Genomic DNA, 24,029 nt, shown 5'->3' with positions numbered 1-24,029 from the left:
GGACTAACAATGAAGTGGTTCTGGCTTATTGAAAGCGATTAGTTAACTGTCTGAATTCTTGAAACATTTTCCACTTGCAGTCGCCAAACTAGTGATGTTAGCAGGCAGCAGTTACAACACACGACTTATTTGGGGAGGGAATGAAGCAGATTAGAAAGATTTGCCATTTACTGAATAAAAACAGTAATTCCTTCTATTCAGTTAGAAATAAATATGAGCAAGTTGTGTATTAAAAATAAAGGTGCTCTAGTTGTAATTGCAAGTTGTAGTCCTGTGGAACTATGGGGGACTGTTAGTTCAAGATGGAACATTGCATAATGGAGGATGCAAATCACTGTTGCCATGTCCCTATATGATAGGAAATGAAAGAAAGTTTGAGAAGAGAGAGACTAAGATATGGGAATTGCACACTTGATCTTCCCTGACACAACATACATAAGAAAGGCAGTGTTAGGTAATATCTCTTTCTGAGTTGTTATAGCTACAGTAACTCCTCACTTAACATCCTCCCGCTTAACGTTGTTTCAAAGTTACATCGCTGCTCAATTAGGGAACATGCTCGTTTAAAGTTGTGCAATGCTCCCTTATAACATCGTTTGGCTGCCTGCTCTGTACACTGCATGTAAGATTTTGTGGAAGAGCAGCAACTTTACAAGGGAGCATTGCACAAGTTCCTCTTCTCCGCCTCCTCCTCCCTCCCAGCGCTTCCCCCACCGCCAAACGGTTGCTTGGCGGTGCTTAGAACTTTCTGGGAGGGAGGGGCAGGAGTGAGGAAGCACTGCGTCTCCACTTGTCCCCCCTCCCTCCCAGAAAGTCCTAAGCCTGCCAAACAGCTGTATGGCGGTGCTTAAGGACTTTTTCGGGGTGGGGATGCAGCGTGCTCCAGAGATGAGGTGGAGGGGGGGTGGAAAGAGGTGGGCCTGGAGTGGAGTGGGGATGGGAAGAGGCGGGCCTGGAGCATCCCCCAGCAAAGTCGACTCCTGTTCTTCTCTGGGTAAGCTGCCACTGCTGCTGCAAAGGTGCTTCCTAGTGTCCTTGCCTGCAGCGGGCTGTGCCTGTGTGGGGTAAGCCAGGGGCACTTCCCAACCACAATACAGTACAGTCCTGTACTGTACAGTATATAATGCCTTTTGTCTGCCCCCCAAAAATTTCCTTGGAACCTAACCCCCCGCATTTACAGTAAAGCTTATGGGAAAATTGGATTTGTTTAACATACTTTCACTTAAAGTGGTATTTTTCAGGAACATAACTACAACATTAAGTGAGGAGTTACTATAATTTCTTTTGGAATAGAACATAGCAGCCTGTTAGCAAAAGTAGAGCCATTTATAGCAGGGGTTCTCAGTCTTTTTCTCTGTGAGGCCCACCTCGACATGCTATAAAAACTCCAGGGCCCATGGGTGGGTGGGGGGAACCTTGGGGAAGGGGCCTTGGGCATAGGTGTAGTTTGATTTCTAGTTTGGGGGGGCAGGGGCCAGTGGGGCTCGAGCCATCTCTGCATGGTAGGGTCCAGGGAGGGAGCGCCACCTGCACCCCGTGATTCACCTCAGCAGGCCACCCAGCCTGTCTGGGTTGGCGGGCGGGGGCATGCAACCAAAAATTATAACTCAAAGGTGGGGGGCTTAGCTCTAAAAGTTTGAAAACAGGTCAGGGTGCAGAAAGGAGGCTAGCTAGGGGCTGTATGCAGGCAGGAGGGTAGTTAAGGGTGCAGGGAGGGGATGGCTAGGGGCTGTGTGTAGGCAGGGGGTAGCTCAGGGTGCAGGGAGAGAGGTATTAGGGGCTGTGTGCTGTTATGACTCCCCTGCGGTCCCTTTTCCCAGGAGGGGTCTGCCAGCCACGGAGCCTGGTCTCCCCACCCAGGGGGCTCTTACTGGCTGCCTCTGTGGGAGCAAAGGGGGTTGGGATCAGAGGAGCAGCTTCAACCTGGGGCACCAGCAGGAGAAGAGGGAACAATGCTGCTGCCTGCTCCATGGCACCAGCCAGAACAGCAGCTGTCCCGCACTGCTGCAGCTTCCCGCCTCCGACCTGGGCAGGGGGCAGGGAGAGGAGATGGGGGGAGGTGTGGAGCTGCCCCCGGGACTGCCGTTTTCTTGTGCTGCAGTTTGGGGGCAGGGGCAATGCCCTCCATGTTCCCAACTCTGCCCATGGGCTCAGGGCTTCTGCCCCACAGGGAGCACCAGGGCTTGGGGCTCCTGGCTTCAGCCCCACAGTAGATGCCGGGGGAGCGTCATGCCAGGGATTAGGGCTTCAGCCCTGCGCTTCCTGGCTTCAGCCTAGGTGGTGGTGGTGGGCGCCAGGGGCTTGCAGATCCCCGCTTGAGAACGGCTGATTTATAGGCTATTTAATACATGGGATCAAGAAAATGTAGGTCACCTGAGAAGTCAAAGCAACCGCAGTAGTTGTATGAGTATATCCAGCCTACTATTAGCAGAAATGATGGAGGTGTCTCACAGTAATGATGATTTCCCCTAACATAGATCTGGCTTCTTCTCTGTTTTGAGCTCTGATTCCTCAGCATGTCCTGGAGATGTCATTACACTGACTGTTTTACATCCGTTTAGCATCCGATTTTTATTTTTTTAATTTATATGATCAAGAATTCCAAAATTAGAGACATCTATGGAACAAATTGAAAAGGGTCAATTAATTAAAGATCAGAATCAAATTAAACTGAAGTGAATAGTTTTATGTCTAGCACTTTAATTCATGATAATACTGTTATGTCACAGGTCGAAGACTCTGAAGAATAAATTTAAGGCCTCCAACCTCTGTGTGTGAGATTTAGAAGGAGAACAGGGATATGATTCTGTTGCTACCACGCCAGGGCTAGTATTGGGTTGAAAAGTTAGTCTGTGTTGAAAATATGGAGGGCTTTTAGTTTATCTATTGATTGTTCTGTTTTACAACAAAGGAGTGGGCAAATACACAGGCTTCTAGAATCTTGATTTTTAATTACAATATTATAAATAACTGATGGAGATCTTAAAAAATATAAAAAAGAAAAAAGTTAGATATAAGACACAGGATTTAATTTTTTCAGATCTCAAATCTGTAGAATAAGTTTCAAAACTTTATAATCTGATGCTGATTTATAGGTTCTCAAATGGGAATGTTTTATCATGCAGATCTTTGAATTATTTGAGGAAAAGATGGATTTTTACAGATTTCAACAAGGCTCAGTGTTTTTGTTTTCAAAGCTTTCAGAAGCAACTGTAGTGATCAGTTATATGAATTTATTAATTATGCTGATCTTAATGAAAATTCTTATATTTTTGGAACACAAATCTGGAGTATTTAAATAGAGTTTTCAATAGATTTTTTGATATGTGTGAAAATATCTCTGTAGAAATACATTCCTCATGTTACTGGCAGTACCATGATTGATTTTCTTTTGTTAATTGGTTAATATTGTGAAATGTATATAGGATATTTATCATCTTATGGTTGTATTGCTGTCTTTTTTCTTTGCATCAAGTGCAATAGAACATTTTCTAGCAGTTTTGGAAAAAATTAAATACCAAGTTTAGAGACCGTCAATATGAGAATTTATTTTTAGCTTTCCTGAGTCCTTCCTGGAAAATAATCCCTCAAGAAAGAATATTATCTTATTTGCCCTGGGCCTTTTTGTGCCTCTCTTCTTCATTTGAGAAATCTTACCTTGCTGCACAATACTGTAGAGGAGAATGTTCAATTGATAGTTAAATATTTTTCAAAAAGCCCCTTTATTTACAGTTGGTAAGTTATTTTTTTAAGCAGAAGGTATCCTGTTTATTGATTATTAGGCAGGCAGATAGCTTTGGTTCCACTTGGGACACCTGGTAACTCAAATATGTGGATTTTATATTCATGTTAGTTGGATGACTGTACAGAATATTTTTACATCTGTTATTACATGAAAAAGCTGCTCAGCTTGACTTTCTTTTTCTTTCTAGGTCAGAAGACTTGTCTCCATTTACATGGTATCTTTCCTTATCTCTATGTGCCATACGATGGTTATGGGAAGCAGTCAGAACACTATCTTCGTCAGGTGGCGTTCAGCATTGACCGAGCACTCAATGTGGCTTTAGGCAATCCATCTTCTACTGTTCAACATGTGTTCAAAGTATCATTAGTATCTGGAATGTAAGTATGACTTACATTATGTTATTGTTAGTTTTGTTTATGTAGAAGGGTCAGCATACCTGGTTTGGTACTGGGAGGTCCACTGCCTCAGTTTGTCCTTGAACTCACCAGTAACTACACATGCTTATATACATCTAACACCACCCCTTCTTGGGGTCTGGTTTATTAAAATAACATAACTGTAGTAAAATAACAGTTTAATGTCAACATACAGTAGAACCTCTTAGTTACACACACCTGAGGAATGGAAGTTATTTGTAACTCTAAAATGTTCATAACTGAACAAAACGTTATGGTTCTTTCAAAGTTTACAACTGAACATTGACTTAATACAGCTGCTTTTCATTTATTTTTTTAGTACTGTGTTTAACACAGTACTGTACTGTATTTGCTGCCTTTAACCATCTTAATTTAAGTGAAACAAGCACAGAAACAATTTGTCAAAAATTTTTAAAACTTTCCCTTTATTATTTAGTAGTTTATTTTAACACAGTATTGTACCATATTTGCTTTTTTTTTTTTGGTCTCTGCTGCTGCCTAATTGCGTACTTCCGGTTCTAAATGAGGTCTGTGGTTGACCTGTCAGTTCGTAACTCTGATGTTTGTAACTCTGAGGTTCTACTGTAAATAAAAGCCAGTATTTTCCAGACTCTACAGTTCCTTCAACCATGAGCTGATTTCAGTAGTTCCTTACCAAAACCTAGGTCCTGCTACTTGGTGTTTCCTAAAGAAAACCTCTTCCTCTTAGGTCTCCTGATTTTTTGTCAAGCCCTGCAAATGTGTGGATATCTGCTTTATATCCACTGACCATGTTTGTGGATCATGGATGGATATGGATCCAAATTTTATATCTAGAGCCCTGCACATCTGTGGATATCTGTGGACCATGTTTGCGGATTGCAGATCAGATGCAGATACAAGTTTTGTATCCATGCAGAACTCTGGTGTGTTTTTGTCCTTTATGTCAGGTTGCTACAGCCCGGTTGGTATGGAGAGCCGCTTCCCCCGACCCCTCTGACAATGGGTCTCATGCAGGGGCAATCCTGCAGGTTTCTCCCCCTCAGACTGCACAGGCTCCCTCTTATAGGAAATATCACTCTATTATCATGTGATGCTTGGTCGCTTGACACTGTAAATGGTCCAAGCCTTGAAACAGGCCCCTGGGACATGCACGTATGGCCCAGGACAACACTGTTTGCTTACTTCTTATTTAGTGTGTGTTTTTGCTGTTCCAGGAATTGTTAGGAATATTATTACCAGATGTTAACATTTAAGGATTCTCTTATTCACTATTTACTTGACTCTCATAACCAGGGATTGAAAAATTTACTCATCCATGATGAACAAGAAGCTCTTCTGGATGACCATACGCAATTTCTGCAAAATCTGTTTTCATCTAGAAAAAAGGGTGTTCAACGCTGGCCTGGCCTGGCCTAGCCAGCCAGTAGGGTGCACTTTTGGCAATCCCTAGTTCATAGCAATTATACTTATCAAGATAACCTTCCCAGCATGAACCATTGCAGTCGTTCCTTCTGAAGACTGCAGACAGAGCCTGTGTTATTGCTCAGAGCTGACAGGCTGCAGCAGAACGAAATCTGATCACTGTATTATTGGCTTTCACGGTTGCTATGAGAAACTTGAGCAGCAGTGAGACTACAGTAACTCCTCACTTAACGTTGTAGTTATGTTCCTGAAAAATGCAACTGTAAGTGAAAGTATGTTAAACGAATCCAATTTTCCCATAAGCTTTACTGTAAATGCGGGGGGTTAGGTTCCAAGGAAATTTTTTGGGGCCAGACAAAAGGCATTATATACTGTACGGTACTGTACTGTACTGTGGTTGGGAAGTGCCCCTGGCTTACCCCACACAGGCAGAGCCTGCTGCAGGCCAGGACACTAGGAAGCACTTTCGCAGCAGCAGTGGCAGCTTACCCAGAGAGGAACAGGAGCTGACTTTGCTGGGGGATGCTCCAGGCCCTCTTCTTCCCATCCCCACTCCACTCCAGGCCCACCTCTTCCTACCCCCACTCCACCTCCTCTCCGGAGCACTCTGCATCCCTGCTCCTTCCCTGCTCCGAAAAAGTCCTAAGCACCTCCAAACAGCTGTTTGGCAGGCTTAGGACTTTCTGGGAGGGAGGGGGGACGAGTAGAGATGCAGTGCTTCCTTGCTCCTGCCCCTCCCTCCCAGAAAGTCCTAAGCGCTGGGAGGGAGGAGGAGGCGGAGAAGAGGAATTTGTGCAGTGCTCCCTTGTAAAGTCGCTGCTCTTCCACAAAATCTGACATGCAGTGTATAGAGCAGGCAGCCAAAGGACATTATAAGGGAGCATTGCACAACTTTAAATGAGCATGTTCCCTAACTGAGCAGCGACGTAACTGAAACAACAATAAGCGGGAGGACGTTAAGTGAAGAGTTACTTTATTAATCTGATCCTTTCCTATCTGTGGTTTCTTGTAAAAGATATGATTAGCAGCAGAAGACAAGCACTGGAGCTATTCACTGGAGAGGAGGAACCAAAATTAAAAACTAAGCAGAGTAGCATAGTGAAGACAACCCTTCTGTCTTCTTCCTCCTCCTCCATCCTGCAACACAGCTAGAAAGCTGCAGGGAGAGAGTAACAGATCCCATATCCCTCTCTTTAGCAGCTTGGCAGCTCTTTTGTTATAACTTCAAATCAGGTTCTGAATGCAAATGGTAGATACTTTAGGTGCTGAAAGCTCTGTGATTTTACCTTCTCAAATCTAAGCCCTGCAGATGTTCTTGCATGCTTTCCCTGCTGTAGGAAGGACAATTAAGAGAAATATTTACTGCCTAAGTTTCAAAATATGGAAGAGACAAGCAGGCAGAGTCAGAGCTAAAGGAAGGATAATCTTTGAACACTGACTGTATATACTGGTTGCCTGTCTGAAACAAAGAACAATCCACTAGTTCTTTGAGTGTGTGTTATTGTGGATCTCGCTCTAAGGAGTAGATGCACCTCATATGCCTGAGACCAGAGCTTTTGAATAGCGATGTCCATTGGGGCCATGCATGTATCCTGTGCCTCTTTGTGTTCACATATAAGGACATAAAGGATAGGGCAGCCACAACCCACCCTCAGTTCCCTCTTACTACCTGTGGTGAGATGGAACCTAGCTAGTTTCTGACTCACTGGACTTTAGTTCAGGCTAAACTTCTCAAGAAACCTTCTTAAAATCTTCTGAGATATTTCAGATTGACTTTCATTCTTTTATTTACTTTTCAAGCCAAGTACAAAAACCGTCCCCCAGTACAGAAACTTAAAATATGGTGGACTCAAAACCCACAGGAAAACCTTTTCTGTCCTGCAGTGAACTGATTCCACTGAAAGATGGGCACAGAAGATATTCTGCCTGGGAGAGTCACATCCCAGCAGGTGCTCGGTCTGCCTCTGCTTTCTAAGAACACACAAATAGAGGGATATGAGGCTGAAATTCTATCTGCAGGAGCAATCTATGAGAGTTAGCGTTGGATCTAGTATGGGGGCAGGAGCTCAACGAGGAGCTCTGTGTCCTCCCATAAAGAGGGATATAGAAAAACTTTGGGAGACAAGCTGGTATGTCCAAGTATGACATAGAGACTAGAAGAATGGAGCAGACTGCTGCACAGCAGGCTCTTCTGGTACTGGAAGTAGCCCCGGTAATTTTGACTCCATCCCCAACAACACAGACTCAGAGTGCTCTGGAGCAATGCTAGGTACTGAGATATGCAGCAGCACTGACACAGTCCTGGGTACTGATAGAGCTTTACCAGTTGGTGCCACCCGTGATTCAGGTGGATTCCTCTTCACCATCCCCAGGACATACCTTTTTCCTGGAATATCTCTACAGACCTCAACCATAGGCACACCAGGACTCTAATATTGGTCCATCCAACAATTCACCAGTCCTCCATAACCATACAGAATGCCCTAGTGACACTAGAGTTATTGGCGCCTACCTTCCCGGGCCTCTAGGATGTAGTTCCCACCATCTCAGAAGAAAAGGAGGTCTCCTCTCTCTATGGCTTTACTTAGCAAAACCTCAGTTACCAGAATACAAAGAGGAAGGAAATTCAGAATTGAATGACTCTTCTCACTGCCCAAAGATGACGACTCCTTGTTCCCAGATAAGGCAATAGCTTTGGCACCAATACCGGCACTGCACAATTTCAAAGACTTCCAGGAGCTCCTGGTGGATATCACAGACACCGTGAAGACTGAGACTTCACTCACCTCTGTGAAGTCTCACAGGCTGTTTGATATTTTGTTGGCCATTGGTCCAGCCGGAATTGCTCTTCTCATAAATGAAGGCCTCCTAGATCTGGCAAAAGTCTTGTGGCAAATGTCAGCCACTAAAACATGAATTCCCTGTAACAAGGTACCCACTGGAAGTTCAAGAACTATTACCCACCCACCCCAACCTTGGCTCCCTGGAGTGTCCAAGAGAAGTCAAAGCCCACCAAAAACACACCTAAGGATAAGGGTCCCAAATGCGTAGATCTTTTTGGAAGAAAGGCATACACGCTGGTCTTGCTCCAGTGGAGGGTAGCTAACTCCCAGGCATTGCTGGCCAAATACGATTTTTTAACATGGGACAGAATGAGACCATTCCTGGCTTAGCTCTCTCACAAAATCAGAGGTTAGCTGAAAGTGTTATAAAAGAAAGCCAACTTGTGGCCAAAACAGTTCTACAGGCAGTAATGGATGCCTTTGACAATGTGGCCAGGTCTATGATCATTGTGGTGACCATGCATGGCTTCAAGCCTCGAGTATCCCTCCCAACTAACAAGCCACGACTAAGGACTTTACTTTGGAGGGCTTGGAGCTGTTCATCAAACTGACTGATAGCATCCTACATGTACTGAAAAATTCCCAGCCTTAACACTCACTGGGAATTTGCACTCCCCCATCCTATCAAATGGTGTACCACCCTCAATCATTGCACTAGCAGAGACCACATACCCCATCTTACCCCAGGCAGATGGAGGATCAGGCCAGGAAATACCCAGGGTAGAACAAGTGGCATCAACCCTCCTTGCCTTTGGCCCCACATTTTGCCGTGACGCTCCATCAGAAAATTTGATGGGACGGTCAAAGCCTGTACAGGAACCAGTCCACAGAGAATGACTTTTGGAAGCTGCTTTGCCCCATACCACCAGGCGTGGTCTGCTGTAACAGCAGGCAGATAGGTGCTGGAGATCATTATCTGTGGCTATCACATATGCACCCCTTTTCACTGTCCCTTTTCAGGGACCCCTCTAACAAGTGTCTGTTACAAACAGAAATGGCTTCATTGCTTTGTCCAGGAGCCATAGAGGAAGTTCCCCAGGAATATAGGGAAAGAGGCTTCTACTGCAGTGTTTCCTTGTTCCAAAGACTAAAAGAGGTCTTCATCCTACCCTAGACCTGAGAAGATTCAACACACACATATGCACTGTCTCAGGTTCAGGATGGTAATGCTTGCCTCCATCGTCCTATCATTCCAAGCTCAAGACTGGCTCACGGCTCTAGACTTGCAGAAGGTGTGCTTCCACTTCACCACATCAAGCCCACAAGAAATACCGAAGATTCACAGTGGGTCCCAGCCATTATCAATAGAGTGTTCTACCCTTTGGACTTCCTACAGCACTGAGAGTGTTTACTAAATGTCTGGCCATAGCGCGCAGAGGAAATAAGGAATCCATATTTGCTTTACCTAGGCAACTGGCTGATCAGAGGCCAGTTCCAGGATGAGACCAAAGCAGCTCTGGATTTCTTCTTCTACCTGTTCTCCCAGTTGGGACTCCTGGTGAACCAAGAAGTTGTGTCTTGTACTACACAGACAGTAAAATTCATAGGAGCATGGTTCAACTCTAGTCTGGCAAAAGGTTTGCTGCCAGAGGACCAGTTCCAGTCTCTTCAGTTCTCTAGCATACAACTTGTGGAGAAGATTGACGACAACTGTATGTATGTGTCAGGGGCTCCGCGGCCTTGGCAATATGATCACATGTACATATGTGACGCTGCTTGACAGACTTTGCCTATGGCCTCTGCAGTGCTGACTGAGAAAGTCTGTTCTCTATCAAGACATCTTGTGAGCAAACAAGACACGGTCCTGCCTCATATCCTGTTGGAACACGAGTGTGGTTATATCCAATGAACATAAGAAAAGGACAACCCTTCTCGGTCCCTTCCTCAGCAGTGGTGCTAGTTACAGACACATCTGGGACATGATGGGATGTCTACTTGAATCACTTTCATATGCAAGGTTTGTTGTTTTAGGATGATCTAAAACTACATGAACATCTTGGAGCTGAAAACCATCACACTGCCTTGCATGGCTTTCCTACCTGTCCTCCAAAATGCTGTGGTGTAGATTCTGATGGGCAAAATGTTGGTGACACACTACAGAAACAAGCAGAGAATCATTTGATCATCCCTCCCCCCCCCCCACCTTTTTTTTAAAGGCAATCCGCTTCTGGGAATGGTGCCAGCATGGAATGAATCAGATAGCTCTGCATCTACTAGGGAGCAGCACAAACCTGGTGGACTTCCTGAGTAAGAATGTGGTAACCAGCCACAAAAGCAGAAATCCATTCTAGACCTAATATTTCACCAGTTGGGAACTCCCACCATTAGACTTCTTTGCCATGTGGGACAACACTAAGTGCAAGGACTTTTCCTCTAGAGGAAGTGTGAGTGTGCTTCCTTTCTTCTTCGGTGGTTTGGATGTATGCCTTTGCACCAATTCCCCTGATCTCCAGGATTTTACCCAAGATCAAAAAGGACAAAGCTATGGTCATTGAGATAGCCCCTACTGCCCAAGACAATTTTAGCTGACCCCAAGTCTTTCCCATTCAGTCAGGCACATCTGCCCCTCTTCCCCATGTGTCCCTGCAGCCCCCTGTTTCCATGTGGTCCTGAATCCCTCCCGCCCCCTGTCTCCATGTGGCACTGCAGCACTTCTCCCATTCAGCCCCTGGCTCAATGCTATCACTCCACTGACTCCTGAGCCCGCGCCCCATCCTGTCCCCCCCTCCCCCACTAACCCTTCTGAACCCCAGTCTGTAACCTGCCCCCTCCCCCCCAGCAGCACCATGTGCCCCGCTCTGTCTGTCCTAACCTGGATCCACGGACAGGATGCTATGATCAAAACAGCCAGCTGCTGGCTGTTCTGGTACCACAGTGGCCTTTGGTGGGTGAAAGGTAGAACTGCAGCACTTCTTGGGTAGAATGTATTTTCTGCAGGAAAAATAAATTCTGCACCAGACATGAATTCTTCACATGCACAGAGTTGCAGAATTCCCCCTGGAGTAGCATCTGTTGTTCTGGCAAGGTCTGGTACTGTTTGAGTTGAAATGTTCTGGTCTGTGGGGAGCTTGCTTCTGATGATAAGGTTGGGAGGTTGTTTTTAGACCAGAAGAGGTGGTTTGGAAAAGATTTATTTCAGGACGTGGTCCCCATCAAGCATGGGATTGTAGTTGTTCGGTACCCCATATGGGTTCCAATGTGGGGTGGTAGGTGACAACTGAAGGTGTGTGGATGGTGGGCTTTTTTTTTTTTTTTTTTTTTTTTTTGAATCATGTTCTCTTAGGGTATTAGCTGAATGTGCACAAAGCAATTGTTATCTTGCAGAACATATCTTGTCATCACAACATATAGCAGTGAGACATGGCAGTTTACCAAGAAAGATGTGCAAAACTGGATGCATTTCATCACAAATGTCTGAGAAGAATATTGAGAATAACCTGTAGAGATAGGAAGACAAATGAAGTCAGAAAAATTACTGGACAAGATATCCTCTCACAAATAATCTACAAAAGAAGAAATCAGTGGCTGGGACATGTGCTGAGAATGGAAAAAGAACACTTACCAAATACCGCCCTTGAGTCGAGGCCAGAAAGCGCAAGAAGAAAGAGAAGAAGACTGCGAATAACATGGAAATGAACAGTTCTGAACAACAACAAGCACCTCAACATGAAATGGGAAGATTTGCAGAGAAGGGCAGTTGACAAGCAAGGATGGCAAATGTGGGTAGCCCAATGTTCAGCAAAGCATGGGATGGACTAAGGTCTAAGGTAAGCACTTACAGCTTCATTGACTTAAGTTGAAGTTGTGAGTGCTGAGGACTCCTGCAAATCAGGCCCCAGAGTCACAAGTTGAGCATCCAGAAAATGAGGAATACACAGTTAGTGGCCACTTACAAAGTTGTGACTTGCTTAGCATCACAATAACTGTAATAGAGGCAGGAGTAGAATCCAGTTCTCTAATGGTGGCATTCAACTTCTTTAACCAGGGGTCCATCCTTTCTCTTCCAGCAGCCCCCTTCCTCATTCATTACACACCTTTCCCAATTTCTGCAACAAGTGAGGCAGAGGTCCTACAGAGAGCAGCCTCCTTCACTACACAACTCTAATTCATCCTCTGAGCATGATCCATTCTGTGCACTGAATGAGACAGGAGTGCTGTAGAGAAAAATAGAATGTGATTGTGCAACTAAAACTGTATCATAATGCATACACACAATAGGGCCAAATAAAGAGTCCACAGGTAATCTTAATTCAGGCATTTCCTAATTTCTCAGTGCTTAGCTTTGCAATCTTAATGTTCTTTTAATGTTATATGTAATTTTCTAGGTTTTAAAAAAAGGAAACTGAAAAATCCATCACGTGGCATCATGTTGACATGCACATGGGTCATGAACAGGATTGGAATCTTTAGAACCACCCCACAGACCTCTGCCACTTGAGCTAACAGAGTAACAGACAGAAGTAGTAGGTTAGCATTTTTTATGTGGGTCATATATGACAGGGGATAGAGAGATTCACTTCTCCAGTGGGTTTCACAGCTATTTGCTAATAGCAAAGGAATGTTGAGACTATGGAATCTTGTGTTCAATGTTAGGTTCTGGAAAGTAGCACGCTGTTGTGCCAACAATCCTTTCTACCCCTGTCTCATCTAGCTTCTCCCTGTCTAGCCTCGTCTCCCTGCCCCTGTCCCATCGCTCAGCCAGTCCCAGTCTTCCATCCCAGACTCTTCACCTACTCCCAATATCCCTTGCTCAACCAGCCCTGGGCTATTTTCAAAGTCCCAGTCTTCCCCTGCACACCCTGGCTCCCAGTCCCATTTTCCCTCTTGCGGCTTCTCATCCTAATCTTCTCCTCATCCTTCTCAACCCCACCATTGGGCTCCTCATCCATTCTCAGTCTTCCATCTTACTTGGGCTCCTTGTCCAACCTCCCCACAATCAAAACAACAAAAAAGCCCATAGTCTGGCTCCCAGTGTTTCTCTTTCTCCCTTCCCCAACAAGCAGGAAGGAGGAGACAGTTGCCATCCAAAGTGCTTCAGAACCAAAGCGGGCAGCTTCTCTCTCCTGTGGCCAAACTGAGCAGGATTCCTAGGTTGACCCACCTGACCAAGATTGTTGGATTGAAATTTCTGCTTGGGACAGTATGGAGTCAGGATATGGATGGCCCTTCTGCCACTTCTTTTTTATGTCCTTAATTCCCCCTCCTCACACACCCAAACTCTGACCTCAGCAAGAATCCGATACTTTACAGACCAACATACTTTCAGTTTAGAAACCTATGATGTTCATTAGTACCTATCGAAAATATTAGATTGGAATTAAGATTTTGAGGAATTGGATATATCCTTAAGGATGACTGTGCATTGGAACTGAAAGATGATATTGAGATGATGAGTGCATCTGGATTATAATGGTTTATGGGGTAATAGGACTCATGGCTTTTTATTGTCCTGCGTGCAAATATTATATTAACTAGAAATTTCCCAAATTTTTAGTAATTGCTTTGGTGTAGTTTGCACTTGAGCTTCTAAATTAACTAAGATTTTGTTTAGTTTGGGAAGTATAAATAAATATATATAAATTGTGACTAAAACACCGGATGTGTAATGCCCAACATATCTTCGAGAGTGGAGAAAGGTAAACATAAACTAGAGAAAGAAATTTAAGTGTAAATATTGCTACAATATAATCAGTAATCTTTGTTTGTTTGTTTGTTTGCTCTCCAGGCCTTTTTATGGTTATCATGAAAAGGAGAGAGAGTTTATGAAGATCTATCTTTACAATCCTTCAATGGTGAAAAGGTAAGGCTATAATAAAATAGAACTCTCAACAGCTTTCACTGTGTCTTCTGAACCAGAAAGGGAAGTGAGATGACTATTCCATGTATTTTCATTTGGAAGAAATATGTACATTTAAAACAACAACAATATTAGTAGGGCTGTCAATTAATCACAGTTAACTCATGCTATTAAAAAAATTAATCCTGATTAAAAAATTAATCGCAGTTTTAATTGCACTGTTAAACAATAAAATACCAATTGAAATTTATTAAATATTTTGGATGTTTTTCTACATTTTCAAATATATTGATTTAATTACAACACAGAATACAAAATATACAGTGCTCATTTTATATTATTTTTATTACAAATATTTGCATTGTAAAAATGATAAACAAAAGAAATTGTATGAAGAGAATTGAAAAATACAAGTACTGTAGTGTCATCTCTTTGTCATGAAAGTGCAACTTACAAATGTCGATTTTCTTTTGTTACATAACTGCACTCAAAAACAAAACAGTGTAAAACTTTAGAGCCTACAAGTCCATTCAGTCCTACTTCTTGTTTAGCCAATGGCTAAGACAAACAAGTTTGTTTACATTTACAGGAGATAATGCTGCCCACTTCTTATTTACAATGTCACCTGAAAGTGAGAACAAGTGTTCACATGGCACTTCTGTAGCTGGCGTTGCAAGGTATTTATGTGCCAGAGATCCTAAACATTCATATGCCCCTTCATGCTTCGGCCACCATTTCAGAGGACATGCTTCCATGCTGATGATGCTCGTTAAAAAAAAAATGCATTAATTAAATTTGTGACTGAACTCCTTGGAGGAGAATTGTATGTCTCCTTCTCTGTTTTACCCGCATTCTGCCATATATTTCATGTTATGGCAGTCTTGGATGATGACCCAGCACACGTTCATTTTAAGAACGCTTTCACTGCAGATTTGACAAAATGCAAAGAAGGTACCAATGTGAGATTTCTAAAAATAGCTACAGTACTTGACCCAAGGTTTAAGAATCTGAAGTGCCTTCCAAAATCTGAGAGGGATGAGATGTGGAGCATGCTTTCAGAAGTTTTAAAAGAGCAACAATCCAGTGTGGGAACTACAGAACCCAAACCACCAAAAAAGAAAATCAACATTCTGCTGGTGGCATCTGACTCAGAATATGAAAATAGACGTGCAGCTGCACTGCTTTGGATCGTTATCAAGCAGAACCCGTCATCAGCATGGACGCATGTATTCTGGAATGGTGGTTGAGGGATGAAGGGAAATATGAATCTTTAGCGCATCTGACACGTAAATATCTTGTGATGCCAGCTACAACAGTGCCATGCGAACATCTGTTCTCACTTTCAGGTAACATTGTAAATGAGAAGTGGGCAGCATTATCTCCTGCAAATGTAAACAAACTTGTTTGTCTGAGCAAGAAGTAGGACCGAGTGGACTTTTAGGCTCTAAAGTTTTACATTGTTTTATTTTTGTACATAATTCTACATTTGTAATTTCAACTTTCATATTAAAGAGATTGTACTACAGTACTTGTGTTAGGGGAATTGAAAAATCCTATTGTTTTTTACAGTGCAAATATTTGTAATAAAAAATATAGAGAGAGCACTGTGCACTTTGTATTCTGTATTGTAATTGAAATCAGTATATTTGAAAATGTAGAAAACATCCAAAAATATTTAAATAAATTATATTCTATTATTGTTTAACAGCGTGATTAATTGCATGATTAATTGCAATTTTTTTATTGCACGATTAATCACGATTAATTTTTTTAATAGGTTGACAGCCCTAAATATTAATAATTATTACCCCCAATTCAGCAAAGTATGTAAGCATATACCTAATGTTAAGCATGTGAGTAGTCTTAAGGAATAGCTTATGCAAGGGAAATGAAACATGAAATGTAGCTGCAATTAAGTGTCTATTCAGACTTAAATACATTCAGTCAAAATAATTCTTGTTGTAACTCTGTTTAAATCAATGGAGTTAAAACAGAATTGAATTCAACATAGTAATATTTCAAATACTATGAGGTGAATTTTCATAAATAAAAATGCTTGTTATAAAATTTTAAATTCTGGTATCCAATCACAGAATTTAAAATGATCTGGAAAAATCAGATAATTTGGTATAAATCAGTAATGTAACATTATGCTTATTAAATGCAAAGAACAGTTAATGCAACATTAAGATTGAGATTAATTGCACAAACCCCAGGAAATTAAGTCTTTATAGTTCATAGTATAACTGAAATCCTTTGGATCTATGTAATATTTTGTATCATATGTTAAACCTTACTAAAATCTAATTTATGATTATGAAAAAACTAATACGATAGTCCATTAATGACTATTGGCCAAGGTGGTCAGGGATACAATCCCATGTTTCAGATGTCCCTAAACCTCCATTTGCCAGAAGCATCTGGCACTGGCCACTGTCAGAGATGGGGTAGATGGACCATTAGCCTGACACAGAATGGCTTTTGTTATGTTAATGATTGTCCAGAAAGTTATTTGGTCCAAATAAGTAGGATAAAAGAATTTTACAAGGCTTTTTCATATGATGATAAGTTTGTCTTAATATATTGTATATGCACAATGTGGCTGAGTTACAATTGCTGTAGGAACCATATATTGAAACTTTTAGCTTTTAATCATTCGTATTTGAACTGTGTTATCTTATCATAGTTACTTCCTTTAATTACCTAGTTTTTATTTTTAGATAACATTTTATTGTATTATATAGTCAAATAAATGCACTGAAACCCTTTACAAATGCAGATACCAGTCTGACATTCAGATAAATTAATTGCATGTTTGTAATTATTCAAAGGTTTATGTTTATTTTAATGTACAGATCTTTGAAGAAAATACGTGTCTGCAGATATATGCTGCATTACAAAGGTTGCTTTGTTAAAAAATTAGAGTACTGTATTACGCATGAACAGTTTGTAATTTTCAAACATTTATGACTTGTTTGTTAATATGGCAAAGGACCACAGGGAGATTTTCAAAGTCACAAATAACATTTAGTTATCCAGCTGTCCTTGGGCCATTGAGGTCAATGCAAAGCTTTCCATGGACTTCTGAGGGTCTTATATCAGTCCCCAGAACTATTGCTCTGTGCTATGATACTTCTGTAGAGATTTTTATAATTGGACGGTTACAGCTCCTCTGTGCCTATTTTCAGATTTACTGAATTATTATTAGGGCAGACCAGTTTTGTTAAGGACATTTGTTAAAACGTAGAGGTTTGCAGCATTTATGATGTTAGTAAAATTATATATATTGTGGAATTTTTAAATATTTATTGTGATTTTAATTGATAAACCCAATAAGATGGTGTAACTTTTCAACATGTTTCAATTTGTTTTTAACTTTAGAGTATGTGAGCTTCTACAAGGTGGAGCCATAATGAATAAATTTTACCAGCCTCATGAAGCCCATATTCCCTACCTCCTACAACTGTTTATAGACTACAACCTGTATGGAATGAATTTAATAAACCTGGCTGCTGTCAAATTCAGAAAAGCAAAGAGAAGAAGTAAGGTGTTTATTTCTCAAGGCTAAATCATAAATAATTGTTTTGTAGGTTCAAACCACTGCTTCCAAAATGGATCAACATTAGGTTTCAGATTTTACCATTCTTTGCTCTGTCTTAAATACAGTTTTGTGTATTATCTGTGTACTGTATATTATTCATTTATAGCTTTGCCTTCTTCATCAAAATTCACTTTGAGCTTTCTCTCATTGTTCTAATTTGTGCATGTTTTCTGGACTTAAAAAGCAAAATAGAGTGGGAAAAGGGCCACTTAGAGACACGTGAGCTGTTGCATAACTATCAAGGCATATGTTACCTGTGACAGATGTGGATTTGAATGTCAAGTCAGAAAAGTTAGGCGCCTGATTTCCAGTCCAAAATTATAAGGGAAGCTTTTTCAGCTTGTACCACAGTTTATCTTTAGTTGAAGAATTCATGTAGAGGTTAAAAGAAAAGGAATACTTGTAGCACCTTAGAGACTAACAAATTTATTTGAGCATAAGCTTTCGTGAGGTTAGTTGATTGATTGCATTGTTTAAATATTTTTGCTATACATTCTTTCAGTTGTGCCTTAGATCCTTTGTGGTTTGTTCTTTATTGTAGTAGCACATTCATGAAGTTATAGCTAGGTTATGTTGTTATCCTCTGACAAAATTTTTAATGAAAGTACTTCTAATTTATTATACCACTGCTGTTTTCTCCAGGTTAAAATTTGAAATATTTATGTCTGAGAAAGGGAGACATTTTTAACTCTCCTTTTGAAAGATCAGTTTGGCATGTTGTACTTCAAATTCCCGTGACATAAAAGTATAATTTGCAAATGATTACTCCATAATGTGATATAAATACTTTTAGTATTTTGATGGGGAGGGAGAAAAGGGAGGGACAAAATTGACTGAGATTTAGAAAAATAACTACGGACTGTCCATTTTTGGTGCGTTACTTAAACAAAAATGTAGAGTTGTGTGTTTTATCTGTCAGAGCTACAAAATAATGAGAGTTTAAAGGAATTGTTAAAATTTATTTGCATCAGAAATGGTAAATAGTCGTCTATATGATTTTAAATTGTGGTTCCCTTTTTATTTTTACACACACACACACACACACACACACACACACACATATCAAAGCATTTTAAATCACCAAGTGGAAAGCCTCCATTTAAATCAACTTTTTCTTTGTATTTCAGTTATTTTCTAAAGAAAGATGTAGTCTCATTGGTTAATATAACTGTTAAAACATGTTCATTTACAACTAAATAGAGCCTCTATGCTAGATTTGGTACATCTTTTTGATACCAAAGAGGGTACTTTATAACTATATATTTAAGCAGTTATATGACTTAATATTTTCAGATTCTTATTCAATGTACATTTTTAGAATGTTAGAAAATGGTGAATGATCTATTGCTTATTTACTAAGTAACTTTTTGCTCATGATTTGGGTCAAGCTGCATTAGGATGGTAACTGGAATTTAATTAAAACACACAAAACAGCATATAAAATATATTTTTATTAAACAAAACAAGCCCTTAATATAGTACATGACATATTGTACCATATTTATAAAGCTTGACATTAAAAGTTCGATATTTTCCCCAATTATTTCTGTATGTTGAAAATCAGCCTTTAACTCAAAAGTTTTTGATAGATGCTCATGGATTCAGGATATATATTTTTTTATTTAAATGTTTTAAGAGACTATCATGAGTTTAGGCCTAAACATATTTGAATTAAATTTGGATTTAATTTTAAATGAATTTATTTAAAAAAATAAAAAAATAGTTTAAATAAGAATTTAAAAAATTGATTTAAATAAAAAAATCTGATTTTTTTTAAATCATCACTTTTTATCCACCCTGAGACGGACAGATACACTCTGTTATGAAGCCCCTTATAGCCATTTATTTTAAATGTATCCGAAAAGCTCTTGGAACCCTTAACCTTTCCACGCTCAGGAATAATTCCACCCTCTTGCTGTTCTATATGTTGGGAGCAGTGGGAGGTCAGAGGACTGCAGCTCTGATAAGGAGAAAAGATCTTCAAGGGGAATAATCCATGGGGCCCTACATCCAGTCATTGGGAGGAAAAGGGGAGAAGCAGGATCAGGTACTTGCATTCTCCCCAAGATACCAAAAGAGCCTCCCAGAGGCAGGCAGATAGGGTGTAGGCAGTGTTCCCTCTAATTTTTTACATCCATGTGCGTAATTAATTTTCTTATGTGCACCAATATGGAGTGATGTGTGGTAGGGATGGGGCGGAGGGGTTCGGAGTGCAGGAGGGGGCTCAGGGCTGGGGCAGAGGGTTGGGGTGCAGTGGGGTGAGGGCTCTGGCTGGGGGGTGCGTGCTCAGGTGGGGCCAGGGATGAGGGGTTCGGGGTGCAGGAGGGAGCTCAGGGCTGGGGCAGAGGGTTGGGATGCAGGGGGTGACCCCACTACATTTTCCAATATTAAAGCAACATGCTGTTCTTCTTCAGGTTCATCATTTTTAAATGACAAAACCATGACAGTAATCTCCCCTTGAGGTAGCCTGGATGTACAGTAGAGGCTCAGAATCTCATCAGTTTTACACTGAGCAGGCTCTCCTGCATCATGTTGGAAACTAATGAACAGCCTTCAATGTGGCATTTAAGCCTGGGTCTGATGGGAAGGAAGGAAAGAAGCTAAGAAAAAGACAAAACAGTTGCTGAGACAGAACTGCCAATGACAAAAAAAAAAAGGAGTCAAGGGGAAACACTGAGAAATTTCTGCAGAAGCAAGGGAGATAGACAGAAATAGAGAGAGACTGGTGAAAATGGAACAGATGGTGCCCTGGATTGCTAAAATCACTAGGAGCTGGGGGCTCCGGCTGTGGGGCGGGCTGTGGGTTGGGGATGGGATGAGGGGTTTGGGGTGCAGGGTGTCCTGGGCTGCAGTGGGGGGAGCTGACTCCCCCCACCCCTCTCTCCCCGCAGCAGCTTGGGGCCAGGTAAGAGGCGCTTCTCCACGGCAGCTCCGGCTGGACTGGGCTGGAGGAGGGGTGCCTCTCCACAGCCACGGCAGCTCTGGCGGGGCTGGCTGGGGGAGGGGCACCTCTCCCCACCTGCACGGCCCTTGGTAGCCTGCTGCACGGCTGCGCAGCTTACAGGGAACTTAGGTGTAGGGAACACTCTCTTCTTCCATCCTCCCTTCAGAGGTCTACTTGTCTAAATGTGGGGAGAGGAAAACAACATTCAGATGTCACACTTGGCTTGTAGGTGGGCTCAAAGAGTTGTGGCCAGTTTCATTACCTGTGTAAACAAGTCTTTGGTCTCTAATCTCTTTCTCCGCCTCTTGCTTCAGACGGGCTGTGCCTAGCCTCTCAGCTCCTTGTCAGGTCTGCTGTTTTTAATCTATTACCTGGAAGGGTGAACAAAAAACGACTGTGTCAGGCTAGCCCCTTAATTTCTCTCTCATCTTTAAGTCTGAGAGGTCTACTTCCTGAATGGAGGAGAGTTTGGACAGGGAGAGTGGGTGTAACCAAATGTGCACATGCCCGTTTCTTCTTCCCCTGTGGGCAGTACCACAGATTGTCCTGGCAGGGAGTAGCAAATCCAGTATCAGTCCTGTACTTAACTGTGTTTGTGGGAATCAAACCAAGATGGTTGATTTACACAGGCAGTCCTGCTACTCAGACAACTGTACCATTTTGGAAGTATGATTGCTAAATAGGCAAATCCATGGTGAGGGGCAATGTGGTATTCTCAGACCTTGCGTGCATATGTGTGGAGGAAGCAGGTATGTCTGTTCCCTCCTTCTCAGTGGGGTATATTAGTGGGGGGAAAGGTCCCCCTGCCATACCTGCTGAAGACCTGGAATCTTCAGCAGTTGAGTTTCCTCTTTTGCCATGAACCCTAGGGGTTCTCTGACATTGCTGTAGGAGCTAGACTTTATTCCAGGAGTGGGAAGAGGACTATAGGGGTGCCCTTAAATCTTCACAAATAACTTCTTAAAAATAGACTCAGATTGGATTATTACTGAAAATGACCCTTACTTTTTTGATTTATTTGCAAGGTGGAGGTTGTTTTAAAAAAAAAAAAATAGTAGTAGTAATAGGGGCAAGAATGCTTTAAAACCATTATTGCTTCAAGAAAATACATTTTCAAAATAAAATACTATTTTTCCTAGTACGTGGTCTACAGGTAAAATGTTGATCAAATACTTATTTAGCAGATTCAGTACTATACCTTTAAAACACGTAAATGCTTACTGAGTTCTATTGTGTGTGTATTCAAAAGTGTGTATGAAGCTGCGTTTCTAAATGATGCATGGTGCGTATCAGTGAACATGCAACTAATTTTGGAGAAGAAAAAAAGTATTTACGTTCATCTAAGTATATCTTTACCCAAGGGACTGACACTTGTCTCCTTGATCACTAATAGATCTTCGTTAACAAATATGGAAGATTTTCTTGTTGAAGGATATAAATTAAATTTAAAAAACTGTTGGTGTGTGCCACAAGCCAATAAAAGTTGAGAAAATCTGAAATTCAAGTTGATCTTTAGTGTGGAAGTGGGAGACTTGAGTAATCTTTTTAGAGTCTGTTTTTGCTGTTGTCAAACAGCAAAAGCAAAATTGTTGTTTCTAGTGCCACTGCCTGTGTGTGCTTCATCGTTCCTTCCTCTGAAGAGTTAAGTTCCACAAGGAGACCACAGAGGAGGTAGTAAATCTTCAGAGGGCACTTCCCCAGCTTGACCCTGGAGCACAATTCCTTAAACTGAAACCTCTGAGCAAACTTATACAGTCCTTTCTTTATCTGCAGGTCAGACACCATCTGCTTTCACTGCAGATTTCTACTTACTGTTATGGACACCACATCTGGAATACATTGTGTATTCTCTTTCCGTTCAGGGCATAAGAAAGACGAAAAGTGCTAAGTAATGTTTGGAGTTTTATCTGGTATCTGATTTCTGTTGGGAGGTTGGCTGAGGCCCCAGGCATTTGGGAATCCTGAGGGAGTTTAGATTAGAGATGACAAATAATTTCCCTTGAAGCTCCCTTAAAAAGCAAAAAAAGAAAAGTAGTTTACAGCTTTAATTTTAATGATTTCATCGTATGCTGTGAATATTTGTTTTTCTTTTTTTGGTGGGTGTCCATGTGAATCTGTTCATAGGTAGAGAAATTATCAGTAAGGTCAAGGGTAGTGTGATTCCTTTTTGAAGTCTGTCACACATGTTGTAAAGCATTTCTTTCCTTCTTTCAAAGCATTCGTATTGCTAGTGCAAACCTATAACTTTAAAAGGGTAATTAAGTGTGCAAATAAAAATGTAAAGTATTGTAAAACTAACATGATTCCGTATGTGTTTCTGTTTCTAGGTGATACTTTAGATGGAATTGGATGTTACAAAGATAATTTGCCAGAAAATTCCATTACTGGAACTTTTTTTCGGTGGGAAGAGGATGACATACCAAGGTCAGCATCTCTAAACAACTTTTTAAAAAAAAAAAAAACACTAATATGTAGAGAAGACAGAAACTTATAGGCAGTTAAATATATTCATCCGTGAATGACCTCTGAATTCCATTGTTAATTTTAATTATCCCAGTATGCCATTTTTCTTTGTGCAAAGAATGCAAAAATTAGTCACAACGTAGATAATAATTTTGTGTGACTTTAGTTTTGTATGAAGAGGACTCATTTAACCATCACCTCTTTTTCAGGATTTTGTTACTTGGTTGTAAAAACTCACTGTAGTATAAAACTTGAAATACAAATGTAAAATTCAGATGTCAGTTATTTTTAAAATAAACTTTCCAACTAGTAGCATTTGATTAAAGATCAAATAAAAACAAATTATTTCAGAGAATATTTACATCTTCATTGATAAATTCAAATTTTTGTAATCACCCCTGTAGTAATGTGAACAGTGGACCATCAAACTACACTTAGCTGCTGGTTCCTAAAGACAGCAGCAACCATTCAGAGCTTTAAAGTCTCTTGCACTCTTCTAGTTTTCCATGAGTTTCCCAGTCTTCAGTCAGTTGCCTGTAAAGATGGTTGCAACAGCTTTACAGAAATGTGTGTTTGTGTGCTCTCCAGAAAAGGAAGATGGAAAAGAGCGTGAAAAATACCTCATGCTGCTTAGCTCTACCACAGCAGGTTCATTCCCTGAGCCACCTTCTAAACTTTTTCACAGGTCTTGTATCTGCTCACATTTTCAGAAAACTTGAGAACATTCCTTTCCTTTCAATCCTCTTTGAGTGGCTTCTGCTTTTTTTTCACTTGTATGGATCAAAGTACCTGTGCTACGAGATTCCAGAATCTTCT

General features: G+C 41.2%; 1 protein-coding gene across 1 annotated transcript in view; it reads left to right on the top strand.

Annotated features, from left to right (window-relative positions):
• Nucleotides 1-24,029, top strand: part of REV3L (REV3 like, DNA directed polymerase zeta catalytic subunit) — a 247,979-nt gene that overhangs the window by 102,446 nt on the left and 121,504 nt on the right. Inside the window, 4 exon segments of the mRNA XM_037894643.2 lie at nt 3,933-4,122; nt 14,134-14,208; nt 17,587-17,747; nt 23,078-23,174. Coding sequence (XP_037750571.1) covers nt 3,933-4,122; nt 14,134-14,208; nt 17,587-17,747; nt 23,078-23,174 — 523 coding nt within the window.

The sequence above is a fragment of the Chelonia mydas genome, chromosome 3 (assembly GCF_015237465.2).
Source record: "Chelonia mydas isolate rCheMyd1 chromosome 3, rCheMyd1.pri.v2, whole genome shotgun sequence".
NCBI lineage: Eukaryota > Metazoa > Chordata > Testudines > Cheloniidae > Chelonia > Chelonia mydas.
Note: the sequence above shows the minus strand (reverse complement) of the source record. Positions and strands in the feature narration are given on the sequence as shown.